Source organism: Salmo salar, chromosome 20 (assembly GCF_965601325.2).
Source record: "Salmo salar chromosome 20, fSalSal1, whole genome shotgun sequence".
NCBI lineage: Eukaryota > Metazoa > Chordata > Actinopteri > Salmoniformes > Salmonidae > Salmo > Salmo salar.
Genome location: NC_138310.1, coordinates 23,764,597 through 23,783,066, shown reverse-complemented (window position 1 = coordinate 23,783,066; position 18,470 = coordinate 23,764,597). Strand labels below are relative to the sequence as shown.

The 18,470-nt window shown below is 44.3% G+C and overlaps 1 protein-coding gene across 10 annotated transcripts in view; it reads right to left on the bottom strand.

Annotated features, from left to right (window-relative positions):
* Positions 1–905: 905 nt before the first annotated feature.
* fgfr1a (fibroblast growth factor receptor 1a) overlaps positions 906–18,470 on the bottom strand; it is a 57,184-nt gene continuing 39,619 nt past the window's right edge. For 2 of the 10 annotated variants that reach the window (XM_014160168.3, XM_014160167.3), the window contains exons 3-18: positions 17,042–17,290; positions 16,825–16,914; positions 16,011–16,183; positions 14,035–14,158; positions 12,747–12,937; positions 11,110–11,260; positions 8,132–8,328; positions 7,558–7,703; positions 7,307–7,428; positions 6,539–6,649; positions 5,353–5,579; positions 5,149–5,271; positions 4,960–5,030; positions 4,695–4,832; positions 4,393–4,498; positions 906–4,156 (exon numbers count right to left, since the gene is read on the bottom strand). In XM_014160168.3, the coding sequence (XP_014015643.1) occupies positions 3,980–4,156; positions 4,393–4,498; positions 4,695–4,832; positions 4,960–5,030; positions 5,149–5,271; positions 5,353–5,579; positions 6,539–6,649; positions 7,307–7,428; positions 7,558–7,703; positions 8,132–8,328; positions 11,110–11,260; positions 12,747–12,937; positions 14,035–14,158; positions 16,011–16,183; positions 16,825–16,914; positions 17,042–17,290 (2,396 nt within the window). In that variant the 3' untranslated portion in view covers positions 906–3,979. Of the gene's footprint in view, positions 4,157–4,392; positions 4,499–4,694; positions 4,833–4,959; positions 5,031–5,148; positions 5,272–5,352; positions 5,580–6,538; positions 6,650–7,306; positions 7,429–7,557; positions 7,704–8,131; positions 8,329–10,076; positions 10,222–11,109; positions 11,261–12,746; positions 12,938–14,034; positions 14,159–16,010; positions 16,184–16,824; positions 16,915–17,041; positions 17,291–18,470 lie in introns of all 10 variants that reach the window. The other 8 variants (XM_014160172.3, XM_014160171.3, XM_014160174.3 and 5 more) reach the window with 8 other exon arrangements.

Genomic DNA, 18,470 nt, shown 5'->3' with positions numbered 1-18,470 from the left:
TTTGCCCCACCCAACTCTTCCTGGACCATCTGTCAGAAGTGATAATACCATCCATTTAATTGCACCTGCCGTCTTAGCAATGCATTAGCTGCCCATAAACCCAGGTTCCTGGGGTCCATTCTATTCCTACATGGAGCCCTTGATGGTCACCTCAGCCACAGCACACAGATGTACCTTTTATTAGTACACGTTTCCAGGGATTAATACAATTCCTCCCAAAAACAACATTCAGGTGACATCATTGGCCTCTCAGATTCCAGGAAGGGAACAGAGGTGGTTTCTCATTTCCTGGTAAAGGACAGATGAGGCACTGTGTCCCTGGAAAGGCCTTTTCTCAAAACAGTGCCATTTGAAACGTTCACTTCATCCCTCCTGCAGCAATTAGTCATTAGTTGACGTTATTTCAGTTCAAACACACAGGTCTGAAGGATAAAACAGCTCACACATGAATCAAAAACCTAACTCGTTCTTGCATCCTTCCATATTTACCTTCAGCAAGCACTAAAGGCTACTTCCATTGAACCCAGCAGTCAAAGCTAGCTCTTAACAGGGATCAGGAGCTGTCCCATTGCGTGGCGTTAGTTTAAGCCTGTTGCATGGAGACAGCAATCCAGGTGATGCATCAGCCCATAGCAGGAAGCCAGAGGCAGACATGGGTATCAGGGTCTGTGGGGGTTGATGGATGGCACTGGAGAGCCAGCCAAAGCAAGCCATTTACACTTCAATAAATTAAATGTTTACGGCTGCCCACAGCTCTCTGTACTAGCGGACATTTCTTCTGGTGTCAGCAGCACATTATCATATTTAATCGCCCCCAGTAACCTGCACTAAATGGGTAGGAGATTGAAGTGGCCATCAGTCCATCTTTGTAAGTATGATTTACATCATAAACAACAAAATCAAGATATTTATGCACCTGTTTATTAAGTCCTTTCAAACTCTGAAAGCTTTATTGATTTGTTTTTTCGATAGCATTTCATTTAATGTAATTCTTTTACGATGACATAAGTGCTCTGCAAACCTTTATCAGAAGATCCCTAAAAACAAATGGGCCTCCTGTTAAAGCATGAAGAGGATCAGTTCATTACATGGCAGGCATGCACAATGAAAGTGCATGGTGTTATCTAAAGCATAGAATTCTGGTTCTTTTTAATAAGCATGGTTAACAACTAGAAATCTTTACAGTTGTGATCATACTTAAAATAAACGACAGATCATGAATGAGAAGAGGTACATAAAAGACTAAACCCTCACACGCACACTCCCACAACGTACAAGTACACAAGCATACACTTCAGACATTAAACATATGTACGCACACACAACTACAGCATGGATTTTAGTAAAAGGAACATTGCTGGTGTCTCTGATCGACACCAACTGCAGATATTGAGCTAAGAATAACGCTGTATTGCAGGTTATGTCATGAAAAACCATTTGGACCTGAAAAGATTGATAGAAAATACATACGTTTCCACTAGTGGTTAAGCAGCCAATTGATTAATGAGAAAAAAGCAAAGCTGACAAATTTAGAAACAGCGAAAACTGGCCAAGTAATATTTAATACAATTTATAGTTATTTTCATGTAGCGACTCCCCTTATGGACTATACTCAAAAATGGATCAAACATAAGCTTCCTTGTACAAAAAGAAAATAAAACAAATATGGTAATAAAAATAAAGAGTGCTGTGTAAATATATATTCATATTTATAAATGTAACTGTATTTACAAGGAGATTGTAGTATGAATGAAATAACTGACCACTGCACCAACATATACAAGGTATAGTGCCTTCAGAAAGTATTCACACCTCTTGACTTTTTCCACATTTTGTTGTGTTAGTCTTAATTTAATCTATTTTAAATTGAGATTTTGTGTCACTAGCTTAAACACAATACCCCATAATGTCAAAGTTGAATTAAGTTTTTTTTAAATTACAAAAAAATAAAAAGCTGACATGTTTTGAATCAATAAGTATTCAACCCCGTTGTTATGGCAAGCCTACAGTCTAGGAGTAAACATTTGCTTAATAAGTCATATAATAAGTTGCAATAAGTGTTTAACATTTTCTTTTTTATGTCTACCACATCTCTGTACCCCACACATACAATAATCTGTAAGGTCCCTCAGTTGAGTAGTGAATTTCAAGCACAGATTCAACCTCAAAGACCAGGGAGGTTTTCCAATGCCTCGCAAAGGGCACCTACTGGTAGATGGGTAAAAATAAAAAAAAGCAGAGACTGAATATCCCTTTGAGCATGGTGACATTATTAATTACACTTTGGATGGTGTATCAATACACACAGTCACTACAAAGATACAGACGTCCTTCCTTACTCAGTTGCCGGAGAGGAAGGAAACCGCTCAGGGATTTCACCATGAGGCCAATGGTGACTTTAAAACAGTTACAGAGTTTAATGGCTGTGATAGGAGAAAACTGAGGATCAATAACATTGTAGTTACTCCACAATACTAACCTAAATGACAGAGTGAAAAGAAGGAAACCTGTACCTGGGGCGGCAGGTAGCCTAGTGGTTAGAGCGTTGGGTCAGTAACCGAAAGGTTGTTAGATCAAATCCCCGAGCTGACAAGGTAAAAATCTGTTGTTTTGCCCCTGAACAAGGCAGTTAACCCACTGTTCATAGGCCGTCATGTTCCTAGGCCGTCATTGTAAATAAGAATTTTTTCTTAACTAACTTGCCTAGTTAAATAAAGGTAAAAATAATATTCCATAACATGCATGCAAGTAAAACTGCAAATAAATTGTCAAAGAATTAAACATTATGTCCTGAATACAAAGTGTTATGTTTATGGCAAATCCAACAACACATCATGGAGTACCACTCTTCATATTTTCAAGAATGGTGATGGCTGCATCGTGTTATGGGTATGCTTGTCATCGGCAAGGACTAGAGTTTTTTTTTGGGGGGGGGGGGATAAAAATAAACAGATAGAGCTAAGCACAGGCAAAATCCTAGAGGGAAATCTGGTTCAGTCTGCTTTCCAACAGACACTGGGAGACAAATTCACCTTTCAGCAGGACAATAATGTAAAACACAAGGCCAAAAATACACTGGCGTACACTGTCCAAGATGACATCAAATGTTCCTTAGTGGCCTAGTTACAGTTTTGACTTAAATTGGCTTGAAAATCTATGGCAAGACTTGAAAATGGCTGTCTAGGAATGATCACAAAGAACTTCAGAGTTTGAATAACTTTTTAAAGAATAATGGGCAGATATTTTACAATCCAGGAAAGACTAACAGTTGGAATCGCTGCCAAGGGTGATTATAACATGTATTGACTCAGGAATATAAATACTTATCTAATCAAGGTATATTAGTGTTTTATTTTTCATATTTTTACATATTTTTCTTCCACTTAGATATTACTATTTTGTATAGATCGTTGACAAAAAATGATAATTAAATCTATTTTAATCCCACTTTGTAACACAACAACATTTTAAAAAGGTCAAGGGGTGTGAACACTTTCTGAAGGCACTGAATGAATGTCCCTTGTTAATATATTCTCTGGATTTGGTCTTAGAAGCAAAATACTTTCATTTATTATTGATGAACATTGGAAAAAATACAACAGACATAATCCTAACTCAGATCCATCCAATTCATAATTCTTTCAGTTTAGTACGGTCTGTTTATCTTGTTCCATGGAATGCCCAAAGTGGAGAAATTAGTCTTTCCTTCTCCTGCACCGTTTGACACAAAAAGACAATCCCAGCAATGCAAAGTGCCCCGAAAACATATCCACCTCAATCACGAGCCAAGAAACTGCTGCGGCCTTGAGTCCTTGATGCCCAACCGGTACGTTTAAAAGTTTCAGAATTAAGCTTGTCCCACTCTAAACCAGTGTTTTGCCTAGTCTCTGGGAGGGTTGGGAGAGTTCATACCAGGCCAGCGGTGCAGAGAAGGAACGACAGTAAGAGGAATGTCAGGGTGTTTGAGGGGAGTGAGGTATCAGCGCTTCTTGAGGGCCACCCCGTTGGAATGGGGAGGGAACTTTGGCAGGCAGGGCTCCTCAGCCCCAGCATCGTGGGAGAAGACAGAGTCCTCGCCAGAGGAACAGGTGGAGCTGCGAGTGTCGGGGTAGCTGGGGGAATACTGGTCCAGAGGCACAGACAGCTCCAAGTACTCCTGCAAACACACACAGATGGAATTTATGAGAGAGAGGATTGGACACACTGGCCAGAACACAGTCATATATCTGTCTTTGGATATCATCCATTTCACACCCACATACAGACAAGTGGCTTAAATATCAAGTAAACACAACATTTTAACATTCGGTCCTGACAGTAATACAAGGATGTGAGTTTATCACCTTTGTTGACTGTGTGAACTGCTGAGGTGTGCTCAATGTGGAGACTCACCTGGTTGGACGTCATGGCCAGGGTGCGGTCCAGGTCTTCCACCAGCTGTTTGAACGTGGGCCGGTGAGAGGGAACGGCATGCCAGCAGTCCCTCATCATCATGTATCTGTGAGGGAGGTGGAGAAATAGAGAGAATAGAGAGGGAGAGTAAGAGAGTGGGAAAGAGTCCTAATTCTGCTGCTGGCTTGCCTGTCTTTTTTTATTATCAGAGATCAATGTCTTTGCAGCAGCTGCATCCCTGTGCTCTGGGATAAACCCATAGCATCCATTCTAATGATAGAACGCGGAGGAAGGAGGCTTACAGTTCGTGAGTGCAGGTGGAGGGCTTGTCCATGCGGTGGCCCTCCTTCAGCAGCTTGAACAGCTCTTCTACAGGGACCCCCGGGTACGGCGAGCCCCCCAGGGTGAAGATCTCCCACAGCAGCACCCCGAAAGACCATCTGCAGATACAGAGGGACAGGACAAGCCCCATCAGTCAACACACAGGTCATATCATACAAGCCACGGGTATCTGGCCAACTTCTGCCCATTCCAAATATGGTAAATGTGTATTTCTTCCATACTCACACATCACTTTGGTGCGTGTATATCCGGTCAAATAGAGCTTCTGGGGCCATCCACTTGACTGGTAAACGACCCTATGGGTTAAATGCTAGTGTAAATTGGCAAATTGACACAGGAGATGGAATAAGGTCAGGGGAAGCAATTTTCACATTGATTGGCATGGCTGAGGTAGGTAATTAGTAGCACACTGACATTGGTGGTCTTCTTATAGTAATCAATATGGTGGATATCTCTGGCCAGGCCAAAATCTGCGATCTTCATCACGTTGTCCTCTGTCACCAGCACGTTGCGGGCAGCAAGGTCTCGGTGGATACACTGTACACAAACAAACATAAGAACAAGGTCCAGCCGGCCTGGTACATTCACTGCATCTTTACTGTGTACTCTATACTCAACTGTGCTGATGTAGGTAGAGTCGGATCCTGATGTTACCTTCTTAGAGGACAGGTACTCCATGCCGCGGGCCACCTGGTAGGCACAGGACACCAGGTCTTTGATAGACATGTTCTCTATGGGCACCTGGTCAGGGTTGTAGCAGTACTCCATGCCTGGTGGACGCCGAGCTCTCAGGTACTCCCGGAGGTTTCCCTTGGAGGCATACTCCACAATAACATAAAGAGGGCCTGGGGAGGGAGACAAGGGTCACTCCTCAACACCACTGGAGGACGTGACATTTGAAATACCTTTTATGTGACACCTAACGCAACAAGACAGACTGATAGGAGCACACCATCTTTACTGTCAGAGAACAGCATTTCCGGCAGTGAGGAGGGATGTCACTGAGCGGTGGAGGGGTCATGGTGAGAGAGTTAAGCTCTGAATTATAACCAACAGCTGTATCTTTCTCCTAACATGCCAATGAGCGCCAAGAGTAATGGTGTATTCTGGACAGCTATTTTGTGGTCAGGGAAAAAGACCATTACAAATCAAGGCATTAAGAATTTACAAGCTGTAACTAAAGAACAAGAAAAAGAAACCAAATGTCTGTTAACACTTGTATGCCGTGTGAAAAAAAAAAAATCTCCACCATCTATAGTAAGTAAATGCAAAGACTTGAAAACATTTTGCCAAAGATGAAAGTTTGTATGTCAAACAGGTTTGGGTAATAAGGTGTGAAATGCTAACAGATTGCTACAATAACCTACTGGAACTTCTCAAGGGACCAGGTGGAACAAAGAGCAGCCTCCTGTGTTCTGCTACATGATATTTAGAACAGAGAGCTCTCCAATGTTCACAGCAGGGTCAGAGAAGGCTAATGTTCCTCCCCAGCAGAACACAGCTCATGGTGCCAGGGCTTGTCAGTCAAGATTTGAAAGATATGGCAACCCTGGCAGCAGCTGTGGTCATCTCAAACTGAGAGCTCGGAAGTTGGTGTCAGAATCCCCTTACTCATACCATTACACACATTTTTGCATGCTGATCTGATCATGCTGTGCTTTTTGTGGTCTTGTTAAACAACTGAACAATGCAAGGGTCTAAAAACACATTCCCAAAACACTCCCTTTCCCCTCTCCAAAATGAAACATGTTTTCAGCCTTTCTGAATGAAGGATTTGAAGGGAGTGTGCCAGTGTGAGACCTACCATCCTGGGTACAGGCTCCCAGCAGGTTAATTATGTTCTTGTGCTTCCCAATGATCTTCATCATCTCCATCTCGGAGATCAGATCTGACAGGTCTTTCTCTGTAGCATCAGCTGAGGGGAGGGAAAAAATGAGAAAGAAATTAGACTCATTACAACAAATCACCCAACCCTGAACTCTCTATGATTGGCAAATCAAAAAGAGTTCTCATGTAAAACATCCCAGTTGTGTACAGCGCAAAGGACACTGCTATGCAAAATGATTTCAAAGTAAATTTACATACCCTATTTAAAAATGTTTCAAAGGCACCAACTGTAGGGAAAAGTCTACAGACACCACTAAGCTAACCAAGAGGAGAGTCTACTTTCAGAGGGACATGCAGGTAGGGGGAGGCGGAGATGAAGGCAGCACTCTGGGGGGAGGCACTTAAAAAGTACCAAGCAATAAATGGTTATTTTCCTACATCCCCACTCTTCACAGTTTTATGAACCCTGTCATATATCCAAACTCAGGGGTTCTCATAAATGTTTACTCTGGTCTCCCATTTGCACAGTGGCCAGGAGCCAGTGGCAGATGCCTCTTATAATGTCTGTGCATCACAGCACTAAGTAGAACTCTCCTCCCATCCTGTAATAGCAGTTGTGGTTTTCTGCTCAATTCTGTGCTCCTTGCGTTTGAAATAACTTTCCAACATGCAGTATCGGCAACCCAGACATGTGCCTAAATCACAGGTTTGATATGGTTTATGAAAGAAAAAAAACTTGACTTACATTTGAGCATCTTGACGGCCACTTTGGTGACCCTATTTGGCTTCTCTTTGTCCATCCCTAAAGCCTCTCCCATCACCACCTGGCCAAAGCAGCCTTCTCCCAGGGGCTTCCCAAGCACCAGTCTAAGTGGGTCACAGGGATAGGAAAAAACAACAAATGTGAGATGATTGAAACAGTCAGGCAATGTTCCCATTCAAAGGAGTGTGATGTTATGTCTGTATTTAATAGGTGTGTTCCAGTCATCTGTGTACCTGTCCCTGGGCAGCTCCCAGCGTGGGTCCTGGGGCAGCTCGTACTCAGACACCCCAGACAGCATAGGAGAGCCGCTGGACGAGAGGCGGGAGGGCCGCACCAACATCACCCCGGAGTGGAGAGAAGAGCTAGAGTCCACTGACACCTGGAATACAGAAGCCTGCCATTACTCTCTCATAGTGGAGCCAGGGAAGGTACAACAGAGACAGACAGAAGGATATCCAGTGTGTGGACAGAAAATTATGTTAAACCTTCAAAATGTTACATAAATAAGTCTGTAGACACTAAATGTAACAACTAAAACTACTTGAATCCCAGTGGAAGCAGATAGCAGGATGAGACGAACACCTGCCCTCTACTCATACCAACCTGACTCACCTCATGGCCTCTTTGAGGAACCAGAAGCTCGAGGAATTAAGGTTTTTTATTTTCACAAGATAATGAACACTTCCATTTGATAAGAATAAGTGATAGGAATACGTAAAAAAAATTATTAAGATACCATAAAGATTACACTAAATGGGATGAGAAAGCAGAAAAGGTATAAAGATGTCAAACCCCCTATCTACTTTCTGTTACCTGTCTGCGCAGGGGGATGCTTTTAGCCAGCTTGTGGACAGCCAGCTGACTGTTGAAGTCACTTTTCTTGGACGAGGTGCGCATCTTGATGATGATGGCCACGGCCACCATGACAGCAATGAGGAAGAAGCCCACGCAGTAGATCAGCACTTCCAGGTAGGTTTGGTTGGGTGGTGGGGAGCGGGGGACTGCTGGATGAGGGCAACGCGACGGGGGACAATAGGATACGGGGCAATAGGTCAGCCACACAGGGTCAAATCACACAACAACAGAGGTCCATGCATTCTCAAATATCAATCACACTTTCACAACAGGCATGTAACAAAAACACTGAACACACAAACACCACCCTGATACATTCACTAAGACCACTCAGCTGACATGTACAGAAAAACAGAGCCCTTAACACCACTGGCATAGAGAGCGGAGCACAAACTCCTATTGTGGCACCATAATCACTTCTTTCAGGCATAGGGTTTCACTCCACATTCTTTGCCAGTTTGACCAGCAGCCATAGTCTCTAGTGGCAGAGAACGGCCAAGTCCTCTTGAGCTGGGACAAACCCAAATAATACAGAGCCTTGTGCAAACTGATGAGCATTAACACGGATGTACATTAAGTTCAATCTTAGCTTCCTAAAACCATTTTTCCCCCAAATGTATTTCTTTTTGTGTGCAAAGGCTCGGTTATTCAGGACAATGCGTGTTAACATCACAGACAAAAACCATGCCACTCCACACTAATACACATTTTTCAAACATACTACTCATTCATAAATGTTGTAATATATGTTATAAATAGAATGTGTTCAGTAGTTTAACTTAAGCTAATTATTTATTTAAAGTAAATGTCCCATTCTGACTTCCTTAGAGCACATAAAATGGTGGTTCTGCATAAAAGCCCAGTTTGGTTTTAAAATGGCGGCTTGTGTGGTGATTGTTGGTACAAACAATTGTCATTATGATTCCCTTGTAATTTAGACAGTACAAAATGTGACATTGTCTCTCGGTATGAGGATCAAATCTACCTACGTGCTGAAGACACAAAAGATAAAATGTTTAATCTAATTATCTCCAAAATTTTACAATATGGTTTAAAATTAACATATTGGATGTTTCTTTTTTTACCTCGCTTTCCAAAAAACACCAGAATGACACAAACACCAGCAACACAAGTGAGCTGTCCTTGTGTCTTGAGGCTGAATGACAAGCAGCTTGATAATTGGACAAATGCCTATTCCAACCCAGAGGAATGAGCCGTCCACAACAATGAGCCAATTATCAAAGCTAGCCTTAAGAGCAGGCTTCGTCCTCACAGCAGGAAATGACATCAGGGACATATGTCATTTGTAGTGCTTGTCAGAAAAAAATCAGCCTCACAAGGAATCAAATGTAAACACCAAATTGAAACCAGAATGGGAAAGACAAGTTGGAGTGAAACACCAACAGTATTGCCAAACAACCCCTTCTGAATGGAAAACTTCATCTTAAGGCAGTCAAGTAGAAGTGCATTGTAAAGTTACCCGTTAACCATTTGAAACAATGTGGAAATCTGACAAATGATTTTTATGAAATTGGCAGAGGAAATGGTCATTTATTTTGAGGGTATGAAACACCTAAACTTTCTGATTCAGGGGTTGTCAGTTGAGGTAGATTTTATGGGTCAGATGGGTTGTTTGGCATTCTGTGATTTCTGGGAATCATTTCTCAACATGGACCATACCGTCCCATCCAGAAAAGGTTGGATGGGCATGGAACCATGCTGACAGGGGAAGGGAAAAGGTTAGTATCACAACTTGGCCTGGCTTCCACACACATCCACATTGCTCACTGAAGTAGGGTCTACAGAGACCATATTCAGATAAATGTGGGCAGTGGATGGCCAAGCCAAAGTGGAGAGGAGGGAGGGGAAGGAGATCAGAGGAGAAAACCATTGATACCTTTAAAAACGATCAACCATGCAGAGTGATGAGAGAACCCGATAGAATTGCCCGCCAAGCAGGTATACTCCCCAGCATCATCAAAAGACACATTCCTCAGTTGGAGGATTTCCATTTCCTTGTCGGTGGTGTTAAGGCCAGCAGTCTAGAAAAGAACAATGGTAGCAGACCCGACAAGAGGCCCAGAGGAAAAATGGAGGCATGAGTAAAAGATTCTGAAAGGGAAAGACTTCTGGTAGAGGAGGGGACAGGACAGAGGGTGGGTGGGGTGTTCATACTCCCCTCTGTCCAACACCATCCCCCCCAAGAGTAAAAACCAGTATTGGCCCTCCAGTCAGTTAGTGGAGGAGCTAGTTAGGTAGAGACCGCACCGCAGCACTGAACCCTTCACTGGACCATCACCATTTGAGAAGGAGCAGGGACGGACATCCCATACCCTAAAGACTCATCTCTACATGCAAGAGATGGGCTACATGGAAAACCCCTCAGCAGAGCACACACACACACACACACACACACACACACACACACACACACACACACACTCACTCTCAAGGCCACACACACAGTTCACTATACAACAAATCCACGAGGCAAACAGCAGGAGCTCAGTGAAAGACGGAAAGGCTGAGTAAGACAGCTGAAAAGTAGGGGGGACAAGGCAGTAATAAGAGAGAGGCAGTCAGAGATCTGAGCAGAAGACTTTGAAGGGCGAGGGAGTGAAACTAACAGCAGTGGATGGCAGGAGAGGCCCTTATTAGGAGGGCACGGGAGAGGCATGGGGCAGGAAAGAGAAAGCAGTCCAACATAAAGCAAGACTAAACACATTCAACCGCTCTGCTGGGAATTTTCCATAGTGTAATTTACAGTCAGGAGCACTGAGGCGGGATAGAAGGGAGGGAGGGAGCGAGGGAGGAGAGAAACAGCTGAGGTCATCCCTAAACAAGTCCCTAGGTCTCCAGGTGGCCCTAGCAGCCCCTGGCTGAGGATCTCTCAATGTGCTGCTGCTGCTGCTGCTGCGTGGGGCGGTTACCTTGGGCCTCATGCCTGACGATGGTCAGCCAGGCCGACTGATTGGCCTCTCCTATATAATTGGACACTTTACATATATACTCCCCGCTCTCCTCCTCAGTGACATTGTAGAGGGTCAACACCTGAGTGTCCGAGCTATTGACCCCAGAGTGCTGTAAACAAAAACATGTCATGTGCAACAACAAATCAAGATGAGGTTGTAACAAACGTCTCTGTTGAATGAGATTACAATCATTTGTTAGCATTGACTTTCCCCTCTCAAGCATAGACTTTTACAAGGCACAGGAAACTACTTACCGTAATTTCCGGACTATTAAGCGCACCTGAATATAAGCCGCACCCACTGAATTTAAAAAAATATATTATTTTGAACATAAATAAGCCGCACATGTCTATAAGCCGCAGGTGCCTACCGGTACATTGAAACAAATTAACTTTACACAGGCTTTAACGAAACACGGCTTGTAACAAAAATAAATAGGCTTTAACGAAACACAGCTTGTAACAAAAATAAATAGGCTTTAACGAAACACGGCTTGTAACAAAAATAAATAGGCTTTAACGAAACACGGCTTGTAACAAAAAATAAATAGGCTTTAACGAAACACGGCTTGTAACAAAAAATAAAAAATGAGCAGTAAGCTTTAGTTGTCTTTTTGCACTGAGTCAATTCCTCACGCTGCTGTTTCCAACGTCTTATCATCGACTCATTAAGACCAAGCTCCCGTGCAGCAGCTCTATTTCCTTTTCCAACAGCCAGATCAATCGCCTTCAACTTGAAAGCTGCATCATATGCATTTCTCCGTGTCTTTGCCATGATGAGGGTGACAAAATGACTACCGTAATCAGAATGATGGGAAGTTTGAGAGCGCTCGATTTAATCTAAACAGTAAACAAAAAAGTTGTTTGACCTTAACCCGTTCGGCAATTTCATTGGTCTAATGAAGGCTTCATGCCGCCAAAAAACTGAGCACGTCACAGAATGTGTGTTGTTGGAGAAAAAAAATGTGAAAGCGGGAAAAATCCATATATTAGCCGCATCATTGTTTAAGCCGCGAGGTTCAAAGCTGGGAAAAAAGTTGCGGCTTATAGTCTGGAATTTACGGTATATAGAAAAATAACATTTACATTTTAGTCATTTAGCAGACGCTCTTATCCAGAGTGACTTACAGAAGCAATTAAGGTTAAAGTGCCTTGCTCAAGGGCACGCCGACAGATTTTTCACTAGGTCGGCTAGGGGATTGGAACCCACGACCTTTTGGTTACTGGCCCAACGCTCTTAACTGCTAGGCTACCTACCTGCCATATCCTCGAAGAGGGATACTATTTGCCATCCTTTGCCAGACAGTCTTGAAGGGTTATAATAGACATGATGCAACAGGAAATGAAAATGATACAAACTACTCAACAAAGACATGCGCTTAAGACTGTACTACACAATTTCATTGAAATCTAATACGGTTTGGCTGTATTACTACACAGTTGTATGTCTGCATTCCCCCAAGCATAACATGGGGTGTCATCTCTTACTTAATGGAGGTTTTCACATTTAGTTCCTGACTGAACAGAATAAACAAAGCTATGTTGTGTCCTGTGTAGGCTGGTGGTGGACCCAGTCAGTGCGCTGCGAGCCCCTACCTTGAGGACGCGGACGTAGGGTAAGCCATCAGGGCCTACGCGACTCCCATTGACCTCGATGTGCTTCAGCCACTGGATGTGAGGCTGGGGGTCGCTGAACACCTTACACTCAAACGCCACATCACTGCCCACCACCGCAGTGAGATTGGCTGGCAGTCCGGCCTGCAGGATGGGTCTGTGGGGGGAACGCTCTGCAACAGATACACACAGACGCATGACAATAACATTGAAATACGAACATTAATAACAAAAAAGACACAGCGATCACATACAAAGACACACCTTAAATCACATACGAAGACACGTCAAAGACATAGTCGTGGAGAATCCAAGCGGTCAGTGCAACAGAAATACCTTGGTAAAAACCACCATGCATTATCATTGGAAAACAACGGCAAATGATTAGGCCATGTTTCTCGTTCATTCCAGTAATGAATAAGCATTGAGGCATGGCTGATCTGGGAAAGTAAAAGACAACAGGAGGAGGACAGCTCTGTCAGTCTGGCCTTGGTAGAGGTTGATCTCAGGCCAGGTTACAAGGTTACCCAGATCTCATGTCCTTTCACTACTTACAGACGGTAATTTCACAGCCAGGGAAATAGCAGCTCCCCCAACTACTCTGCCGCCTGTATAATTGCTGCCATTTTTCCCAAATTACTGGAAACACAAGCTTGCAGACAAGTTTCGAGCCATTGCCCTGAGAGAGAAATGTTCTCTGTGTGCCATTTTGATGACTGATAACTTGCCAAACCATACTAATGAGCCCAGCATCTGGCAGGGAAACAAACTGTTCAGGCTTCATTTGCTTTCCTGATACAGAGATGAGTGTGGCGCTTCGCACACATTTTGTAGAATTACTCTGTCTGCAAAATGATCTCACAGTTGACCGAGGTTGGGGAGTGAAGTCACGCCAACACAGGCCCTGGCCGCAAATATCCCAGGAGACACCACTGTCTGTGGAGGTGGAGCTTTGATTTATAGAACCAATGGAGCATGAGTAAGTCACAGGGCAGGTCCAGGACAAAATAATAATTTCACCTTTTCAGACAGCTTCATTGGCAGGGCCACAACGTAAACAAGGTTAATAAAAAAAAAAAATGCTAATTTGACAACAGTTCAGACCATATGACTCTCTCCTTGGAAAAAGGGCACACCATTACTAGCGCTTAGTGTTGTAAACCATTAGCGATATTGAACCAACAACACATTTAAGCTACATAAATATCCAATTGATGATTAAACCAGGTGAATGGATTAGCAAAATGACCCGGAGAGGAAAGAGACTTACCAACAACATCCAGCTGGTAAGTGTGGTTGATGCTTCCATGTTTGTTTTCAACTACACAGGTGTAGTTCCCCTTGTCGGATGGCACTACAGACTCCATGATGATGGTCCACATGTGTTCTCGAACCTACAAATGGGAGAAGAGAAAGGTAAAATATGTAGTCAGAGGAGGAAGTATGGAATGCACTTCCAGATGACAGCTGGTCCAACCAAAGCACTAAGACTTAAATAGATCCCCAAAGCCCCATACTTTCACAAAACGTCCTATAACACCTACTATAAAACACTTTAGTGAGACACTTGTGTCTAGATTATAAAAAAGATGGGCAAGTCAGCCTGATACAACACTATTCATTCATAAGTTCATTTCTGGAATTATTTTCTTTGACATTGGGGTGTACATAACCTCTCCAGAGCACATTTAATTTGTCATACTGCTAGTTAGTTATTTGTACAAAATGGGGGAAAATGTACGAGTTCAATGACGCGTAATGAAATGCAGATCAAACCATAATTACTTTGTTTTTATTTTAACATCCATGGGAAGGAGGAACTTGCTGTCAGGAGACTATTTCCCATGTCACATAAAACTATATTGTGCTCCATTGCTTGAGAAACAGTACATTAATGCACCCTTAGAAACATATTGGAGCGGGGAAACGGTTTTCTTAGTGGTTACATGACTTGTCACAACCTGCTCCGGGAAAAACTGTAGCTCACTATGACCAGGTTACATCCTATGCACATCGAAGGCTAAATCCTGTTCTCTATATTCCAAGTTATTATTTTTCTTCCATATATCTGACCAAGACCGGCAGTGTGTGATTAAACTAACAAACCTCTCAGGCAATGGCAACATCAAACATGCGTACACAGAGCCTGCGTTAAGGTTTCCCTCATTTAGCTTAAATGCGCTGGGGTTCCACAGCTGCTGTTGGCCAGATGTGTTGTGCTTGGGTTAATACATGTGGTCTGTATTATTCCCCCTGCCTTCCCTCTCCATACATTAAGACTATATAAACAATGGAGCTGTGGTCATAAAACCAAAGCGCGGGGGGGGGGGTTGGCGAGCCTCGTTCATAGACGTCCCCAGCTGCCCATCTAGACCTTTGCACCTTAACTGAAAAAACAGCAGCCAGATGGTAAAGTGTGCTGCGTGGCCCGGCAGGGCCGAGCTGGGGGAGAGAAGGCAGCTGAAAGGAAACTCTTTAATGTTTCCCAGCAGGGGGGAGGGGGGGGGGGGGGGGGGGCTGCCGAGGACAAGGCTGGACAACACCTTGATGGGAAGAGCAGATGCACAGGACCCTAGACTCCTACAACATCCCAGCACATCCTACATGAGGCTGTCGCAAGCCAACACACTCACCATCGTCCACACCACGGCACGGATATGGTCAACTTTAAAAGCCAAGCGCACAGTATACACATGCTATCTGCACCAGGGAAAAGAAAAGGAAACGGACTTATCACCACCACGCCCATTATTGTGAAATGTTTACCCCGTCTCACTTCCTCTGTGACAGTGAGCTGTCCTGTCCTGCTCCCCAACACTGAGATGTGGGAGATCTGCAGGATTTATTCCGTCTCCTCATTATAAACACATTTCCTTTGAGAAGTTGGTTTTGCTATAAGCAGAGAAATCTGGACTGAAAACAAATGCAGTAAACAGCAGATACCCAGATATGTTAAATGAGGACAGCCAGGCGTATTCTGCCTCCAGGGCAAAAATTGCCATCCTCGAGGCATGCTTTTTTGTGGCACAATCATCTCGTTGTGGCATTGGATTTCACTGTGCATTGTTCCCTAGTCAGGTGCGACATGCCTCTAATGCTGTGGGTGGGGGTTGGTGATTTAACAGTGACGAGATCACCATCACACCTGCACTCATGTTCAGGGAGTTTGGGGATCTTCAATTAGGATAATACAGTATGGTCTCTGGCCGTCCAGTACCAAGGGGTGAATACAGGGAGGGGGTTTACCTTGAAGCCCCCGATGCGCTGATCCCTCTTGAATTCCTTGCTGTTCTTGAACCACTTGAGTGTTGGGGTGGGGTTTCCACTGGCCTGGCAGCGGAACTTGACCGTCTTACTGGCTGGGACAGCATGTAGCTTTTTCTCCATCTTCTCGGGCTGAGCCCACTGAGGGGCCATTGCTGAGGAACAATGGGGAGAAAGAGAGAACACTTAAACACCTATTCTGACAGAAGAATTGACACAACAATTGTGTGTGCAGGTAGTTTCCATCTGGCTTAGGAGAGTTCTATACAAAGATCCACAAAAACAGTACAAGTCAAGTGACAATTTCCAGTTTTGCTTAAAAACATACAAAACTCCAATATAGGATTGCCTAGTCTCTTGGGGCCCAAGGTCATCGTCAGGGGTGCCCGCCACGCTAGCTGCTTACTTCCCTGTGGGCACATGGCGTTCACCAGACGGCAGTAGGCAGCTGACCACGCCTGACTGGCTTTATAATGCTGCGTAGACAAACAGTAATCAGGGGACGTCTGGAATGTACTGAGTTTAGTCACTAGTGTGACATTCCTTACTCAAGTGTAAACAGCAGTGTGTGGTGCTACTGGCCCTCTGAATCACAACTGTGAACAAATCACTCTTATATGAACAGCAAATGCCTAATAGGTGAATCACATATGAAATGTAACAGGAAATAACCAAATTAGTCAGGGTTGTCATGTTAAGTTCAGGGCATTAACCTCAACAGGAGCAGAATCGGGTCCAAACCCAGTCCTGGTCTACCATTCCAGTGACAGGTGGACTAGGAGGATCAGACACTTACGTAAAAGCTTTTGACTGCTAGACATCTTTGCCTCCTCTGAGGAAGACTCATCCTCCTCGTCTTCATCTTCAGAGGATGCCAGGATATCAACTGGTGAATAGGCAGATAGGACAATATATGTCATTTGACTTGGGCGTAGCTGCATTACCACATACCTTGAATTGTTTCTCTCTACAGGACCAGTGATTTGAGCCCTCAGTGGTTGTTTTGACCTTACCTGTGACATTGACAGAGAAGTAAGAGCTGTGGTTGCCAAAGGTGACGCAGGTGTACAGGCCCGAGTCAGCCGGCTCCACCCCCTCGATCTCCAGCTGGCCATCTCGTAAGCGTGTGTGCTCCCCGTCCAGCACCACTGCATGGTCCTTGGTCCAGTTGACCGAGTCGGTTTTACAGCTCAGCTCCAGTCGGTCCCCAGGGTAAAGGGTGTAACGCTCTGCTTGGATTTCCACAGGTGGCACAGGGATGACTAGGGTACAAACAGGGAAAGGAGTGAGGGCCTGATCACCTACAACAATAAGACTATAGGGAGGAGGTCAGAGACCTGGCAGTGTGGTGCCTGGACAACAGCCTCTCCCTCAATCTTGTTAAGACAAGACAAAGGAGCGGATTGTGGACTACAGGAAACCGAGGGTAGAGCACGCCCCCATTCACATTAACGGGGGTTATAGCGGAGCGGGTTGAGAGCTTCCAGTTCCTCGGTGTCCACAACACTAAGGATCTATCATGGTCCAAACACACCAACACAGTCATGAAAAGGGCACGTCAACGCCTCTTCTCCCTCAGGAGGCTGAAAAGATTTGGCATGGGCCGTCAGATCATCAAAAAGTTCTACAGCTGCACCGTCGAGAGCGTCTTGACTGGCTGCGTCACCGCTTGGTATGGCAACTGCTTGACATCCGACCGCAAGGCGCTACAGAGGGTAGTGCGTACAGCCCAGTACATCACTGGGGCTAAGCTCCCTGCCATACAGGACCTCTATACCAGGCAGTGTCAGAGGAAGGCCCAAACATTTTTCAAAGACTCTAGTCACCCAAGCCACAGACTGTTCTCCCCGTTACCAAATGGCAACCAGTACAAATGCACCAAGTCTGGAACAAACAGGAAAGGAATCTGAACAGTTTCTATCCCCAAGCCATAAGACTTCTAAACATGACTGCTAAATAGCTAATCAAACGGCTATCCGGACTAGCTACATTGACCCTTTTTTTGCACCGACTATGCACACACATGCATACTGACGCCACACACACACACACACACACACACACACACACACACACACACACACACACACACACACACACACACACACACACACACACACACACACACTGCTGCTACTGTCCATTATCTATCCTGTTGCCTAGTCACTTTACCCCTACCTACATGTACAACACATAGCTACCTCAACAACCTTGTACCTCTGTGCATAGCCATGTTGTTATGTTCTACTCCCTGTACATAGCCATGTTGTTATGTTCTACTCCCTGTACATAGCCATGTTATGTTCTACTCCCTGTACATAGCCATGTTGTTATGTTCTACTCCCTGTACATAGCCATGTTGTTATGTTCTACTCCCTGTACATAGCCATGTTGTTATGTTCTACTCCCTGTACATAGCCATGTTGTTATGTTCTACTCCCT